At 37.4% G+C, this 6276-nt stretch overlaps 1 protein-coding gene across 2 annotated transcripts in view; it reads left to right on the plus strand.

The window, feature by feature from the left end:
- The window catches only part of LARP1B (La ribonucleoprotein domain family member 1B), a 138968-nt gene that overhangs the window by 50781 nt on the left and 81911 nt on the right, over window positions 1-6276 (plus strand). For both annotated transcript variants that reach the window (XM_023516569.1, XM_023516570.1), the window contains one exon: window positions 2699-3064. In XM_023516569.1, coding sequence (XP_023372337.1) covers window positions 2699-3064 — 366 coding nt within the window. The remainder of the gene's footprint in view (window positions 1-2698; window positions 3065-6276) is intronic.

The raw sequence follows: 6276 nt of genomic DNA on the forward strand, positions 1-6276 counted from the left end.
CCAAAATCAGGACGTCTGGTCACCCTTGGTAGAGTGCCATGGCATCATAGCTTACAACAAACTCAGACTCTTGGGCTTAAGTGATTTTCTTGTCTCAGCCTCCCAAGAAGCTAGGACTACAGGTGCCCGCCAAAACGCCCAGCTATTTTTTGTTGCAGTTATCACTGTTGTTTAGCTGGCCCGGGCTGGGTTTGAACTCGCCACCTTGATGTATGTGGCCTGGGCCCTACTCTCTGAGCTACAGGCACCACCCTGGATCTCCAGAATTGTTTAAATAAAGGGTCCTTTTCTCTGAGACATAGAATTTCTTAATGTATTTCATTCATGGGTGAAATTACCTCTTCCTCTGCCCAGCTCTGTTTTTAGAGGTTCAGAATAATACTAGAATATGTTTAATCTCTCTGTAGGCCCAGCACCTAAAATATGAGCCCTCTCTTGGCAAATCTTTTGCTTTGTTAGGAAAGCAATTCTTGAACTTTTAGTTGGGAACTGACTTTATAGCTTATCTTCTTAGAGGGATTGGGTTGACTGTTCTAGCTACGTCTTATATTTGATTTTTCCAAATACCTATTTTGATTGCTGCCATCTCAAAGTTTTCTAGGATCTTAATGTGGTCAATGCCTTTTGCCTCCCCATCAGCCTTTATGTTAGTTCTAGGTTGCAATTTCCTTTGCTCTTGTTTATTAATACAATCTCATTTACTTCCTGCTTTCTAGAAGAAATAAAAGTTTCCGATCTGATAGTAATACGTGTTTTCAGTATTGATTTATATTTGTTCTTTGCATTACTATATATTATTACTGAATGTAAGCACACACAGTCAAGTCATCTTCCATCAAAAATCTTAATTGTCTCTTCCTCAGAAGTTATAAAAAAAAATTGTGTTTGGGCAGCGCCTATGGCTCGAAGGAGTAGCGTGCGGGCCCCATATATTGGAGGTGGCGGATTCAAACCCAGCCCCAGCCAAAACTGCAAAAAATAAATAAAGAAATTTAGAAAAAAATTGTGTTTGAAGGAGAAATTTATCAGGTAAAAAGTAAATGTTCTGCTGGGCATAATGGCTCATGCTTGTAATCCTAGCATTCTGGAGGCTAAAGTGAGTAGATTATTTGAGTTTAAGACCGGCCTAAGCAAGAGCAAGACCTTGTTCCTACTAAAAAGAATAAATAAAGCTAGCCAGGTGTTATGGCAGGCACCTGTAGTCTTAGCTACTCAAAAGGCTGAGGCAAGAGGATTGCTTGAGCCCAGGAGTTTGAGGTTGCTGTTAGCTATGACACCATAGCACTCTCCCTAGGGCATGGAGTGAGACTATCTCAAAGAAAAGAAAAAAACAAAAACAGTTTGGTGTTTATTCTCAGATCTTTTTGTGTACCTACAACTGTGAAGAATAAGGTGTATGCTTTTTAAAAAATATATTCAGTGTTTTTCAAAAATATATCCTCGCAAGGTTTTACATCTTGTCTTTATCTTAGTAAAAAATCATAGGTAGCCTTCCATTTACTAGAACATAGCTCCATCAGGGCAGAGTTATTGTCAAATTTATTGCTGTATAGGTCTACCTAGAGCAGAGCCTGGATTAGAGGAAGCACGCAGAGAATTATGAGCTGAGTGGATATATAGCTACATGAATAGGAATTACAAAAGGGAAGAATTGTTTTGTCCTAGATGTAAGGGAGTTAGCATGAACTGAAGGATCAAGCTCCATCAGAGGATGGCAAGTGAAGGCAACAGCAAGAAGAGCTTATTTTCTTATGCTGTCAGTTTTAGACTAGGATAAATATTAGAGGATCTAAGATGTAAAAGTTTAGACTTGTTATGCAATCCAGTAGCTATTTTTGAATTCTACAGGAGGAATGGAAATTTAAAAATTTAGGGAGTGTTAGGATGAATTTGACAGAGAAACTGGGCCAAGTAGAATGAGGATGAGAATGGGACAGAGGGGTTTACCTGAGAAACTAAGATATTATCATTGTGAATTTAAAAGAGTTCAGACTAGGGAAAATCATTCACTCTGAACGTTGGAAAACCTTGATTCTAGCCCGAATTCTGAAACCATAGGCAAATAACTTCCAATCTTTAGGCCTAGGCCTTTGTTTTTTCATCACTTAAAATGAGTCAACACAATGCAATGGATGATCTGAAGACCATTCTAATTCTAAAGGAGTGTTTAATAGAATCCTTCCTTTATTCAACTTTGTGTTTTTCTTTTCTTTTTTTTTTTTTTTGAGACAGAGCCTCAAGCTGTCCCCCTGGGTAGAGTGCTGTCGTATCACAGCTCACAGCAACCTCCAACTCCTGGGCTCAAGCGCGTCTCCTGCTTCAGCCTCCCAAGTAGCTGGGACCACAGGCGCCCACCACAGCGTCCGGCTATTTTTTGGTTGCAGCCATCATTGTTGTTTTGGTAGGCCGGGCTGGATTCGAACCTGCCACCTTAGGTGTATGTGGCTGGCGCCTTAGCCGCTTGAGCCACAGGCACCGAGCCAACTTTGTGTTTTTCTTTATTCTTAAATGAAACTTGGTCTTAGCAGTTACTTTGTAATTGTTGGCCAGAATGATACTGGCTTGTCTTTTATAGTTTGGCTGCTAAACTAGTCATTGTGTATACAAGCTTGATATTACTTACTTGTAACACTGTTACATGACATTTATATTGAAGTGATAGAAAAGTTTTATATGAAATACCAATTTCTTCCTTCAGGAATCAGTATCTGTACCTGAAGAGGCATCAAATCAGTTATGTCCTTCAGAAGAACTAGAACAAGAAGAACTTGATTTTTTATTTGATGAGGAGATGGAACATATAGAAGGTCGAAAAAACACATTTACTGATTGGTCTGATAATGATTCAGATTATGAAATTGATGACCAAGATTTAAACAAGATTTTGATTGTGACTCAGACACCACCTTACGTAAGAAAACATCCTGGAGGAGATCGAACAGGCAATCACGTGTCTCGGGCAAAAATTACATCTGAACTTGCTAAAGTTATCAATGATGGTTTATATTATTATGAACAGGATCTGTGGATGGAAGAAGATGAAAACAAACATGCAGCCGTAAAGGTAATTGTTTCTGGCTAACATCTTTCTGCTGATGCTTTGTTTTGATTGTATGTTGCTCCTTATACTATTTAAACTTGAGACTTTATTTTATGAAATTTTGAATACAAATACGTTGCATTTAATTTGAAAAATTTCTGGAAATATATCTGATAGTCACCATTTGAGAGAGAAGAAGCTATTTTGGTGAAATTACAAAATATCAGTGTAATTACAAAAAAACTAGGCACTCAAAGATTAAAACACTTGCTTTTTGCAGGTGAAAATAATCAGGCCCCTTTCCATAGAAGGAATAAAATCTGAAGCTATTATGGTCAGGCTTAATTTATAGCTCATTCCTTAGAAGACTGTCATCTCAGCTATTAATATATAAGTCAGTGGATTTAGAGAGGACTTGCTTTTGTTACCCCCTTCTGTTTTTTCAGCTTAGTGTGTGGTAGGTGCTCTAAGGTAGTGGAAATGGTTGTGTGCAAACTACAGAAGACTAAACTGGTTGGTTATCTCTTCTTGTCCAGTCATTACTGGAATGCTTTTTGAAACTTTGTTCCAATTTTTTATCTTCTTTAATTTCACCCCAGATCCTGATTTCTAACCTAGTTATTAAGGTAAAATATAAGAGAAAGCCAGAGTAGAACTGCATCTCTTTAATAAGATTTATAATGGTAGAGGTAGGTAGGCATAAAAAGGGATCTTTTTTATCATTAAAGTTGTCAGAAAAAAAAAAAGTTGTCAGAAAAACCTCAAAGGTAAATATTTGTTTGGGGGATAGAATAATGAGGGAAAGTTTTGTAACATTATATGCCAAATTGGAACACTATCTTGCTCAGAAATAGTTGAATTTTAGAAAGAAAAGCTCTCAGCAAATGGTTGATTAGAAGGGACTGCCTGTCCATGGTGTTCATATCATCAGCCAGAAGTGTGCTTTTCTTCTTGGCTTCTCATTCCTTTCTTCCTGGGATTTCTATTACTATTTTCAGTCTCTTAACTTTTCCAGCCACTGCCTTCTTGGGGAACCTGCCTCAGGCTTTGATAGCTTATCTGTTAAATGACTTAGAGCCTGAGCAATTCTCTCTAGGGCCTGCTGCTGTGAAAAAGGAAGCTATGCTTTTATAAAGCTCCTCAGTTGAAAATCTTTGCTTATATAGGCACTATTATTTAATTTGTAATACTTAGGTTCTATAAGTCATATCTATTTTAAGCACTTTTTGGAACAGATAAAAATAAATTTTACTAGTTATTGGTTAGAATTGTACTCCCCCCATTCTCTATCCCTCCACCAAACTTTGTTTTTCACCATACCATATAGCACCATGTACCATTCTATATATTTTATTTACATTTTTTCTGTTTGGGCACATGGATTTAAGATCCATGAGAACAGAGTTTATTTTATCTATTTTGTTTATTATTATATATCTAGTACTAGAACAGTAGGTTCCTAGAACAAAGAAGTGCTTGATTCATAGTTGTTAAAATGATTGAATGGATTAAACATTATAGACTAACCAAAGGAAACTCACTAATATATATAACATGAGTTCTGTGGAGGCCGAGGCCGGTGGATTGCCTGAGCTCACAGGTTCAAGACCACCCTGAGCCAGAGCAAGACCTCGTCTCTAAAAATAGCTGGGCATTGTGGCGGGCTCCTATAGTCCCAGCTCCTTGGGAGGCTGAGGCAAGAGGATCACTTGAGCCCAAGAATTTGAGGTTGCTGTGAGCTGTGATGCCATAGCACTCTACTGAGGGCAACTATGTCTCACAAAGAAAAACAAACACACACAAAAAAACAGTTCTGTGAGAAAATGTGACCTATAAGTCAATATGAGAAACACTGAAGAATTAAGCTTTGTAGAAGCTACCCAAAATAGCATTAAAAGGCACAAACCCTGTTAAAGTTAGGGATTTTCATAGGAGTCCTTTTTCCACTAAAATTGGTACCCCAAAGAAGTACATTCTCATTGAAAGAAAATTTGTATCCTACCCACATCACTAGGACACTACAAAGGAATTTTCCTGATTGTACTAAGCAGAATAGGGAGGAAAATGTTGTATTAGAAGTTGTATTCCTAAAGGGTGCAATGAACACCTTTTGGGTGATAGCACACTTACAACCATGACTCAAGCATTATAAAAGTGCATCCAATGTATCTGTATCCCCTTAATATTTTGAAATAATAAAAAATAGTATACTGTGGCTCGGCACCTGTAGCTCAGCAGCTAGGGCGCCAGCCACACACACCAGAGCTGGCGGGTTTGAATCCAGCCTGGGCCTGACAAACAACAACGACAACGGCAACCAAAAAAAAATGGCCAGGTGTTATGGGGGGCACCTGTGGTCTCAGCTACTTGGGAAGCTGAGGCAAGAGAATCACTTAAGCTCAAGAGTTTGAGGTTGCTATGAGCTGTGATGCCACGGCATTTTACAGAGGGCGACATAGTGAGACTCTGTCTCAGAAAAAAAAAATAGTATACTGTTTAATAAAATATAATGTTTAATGAAAAAGAGTTGTATTCATGCAACCCAAATTGTAAATTTAAAGTGATTGTTACTTCTTAGTTTCCCAGCACCTAGCATATGCAAATGTAGTTCCTCTGTGATGACATTCACCTTTATCCTAGATCTCAAAGTATTTACTCAAGTTATAAGAAAAGCAAGCAGCTCACAAAAGTGAGAAATGAAAAACCACATGTAAGTATGAGTGAAAGTAACTGACAGCAGAAACATACCTTAAAATAATTTATATAGTAGAATTATTAAACAGAATATGGAGTTAACTATGTTTACTATGTCTAAGGAAATAAAAATATGTCCAAATAAGAAGAAATTTTAAAGAATAACCATAGAAATTCTGAAAATAAAAACAATTATGATTGAATGTAAGAATTCAACCAACTGAAGAGATTAATAACAGATTAGAAAAATTGAGAATTAGTGAATTAGAAGACTGTTTACAAGAAATTGGTCAAAAGTTACCACAGAGAGACTGAATATATGAAAAAAGGGTGTAGAATGATATTCTACAATGTTTGTTATTGTTTTAGTAAGTTTCAAATCAAGTTGTATAATTTAATATCAAGTATTTTTTTTTTGGAGACAAAGTCTCACTATGTTGCCCTTGGTAGGGTGCTGTGGCATTGCAGCTCACAGCAACCTCCAACTCTTGGGCTTATGCAATTCTCTTGCCTCAACCTCCCAAGTGGCTGGGACTACAGGC

The sequence above is a fragment of the Otolemur garnettii genome, unplaced genomic scaffold (assembly GCF_000181295.1).
Source record: "Otolemur garnettii isolate 467f Iridium unplaced genomic scaffold, OtoGar3 scaffold00093, whole genome shotgun sequence".
In the NCBI taxonomy this organism is placed as follows: domain Eukaryota; kingdom Metazoa; phylum Chordata; class Mammalia; order Primates; family Galagidae; genus Otolemur; species Otolemur garnettii.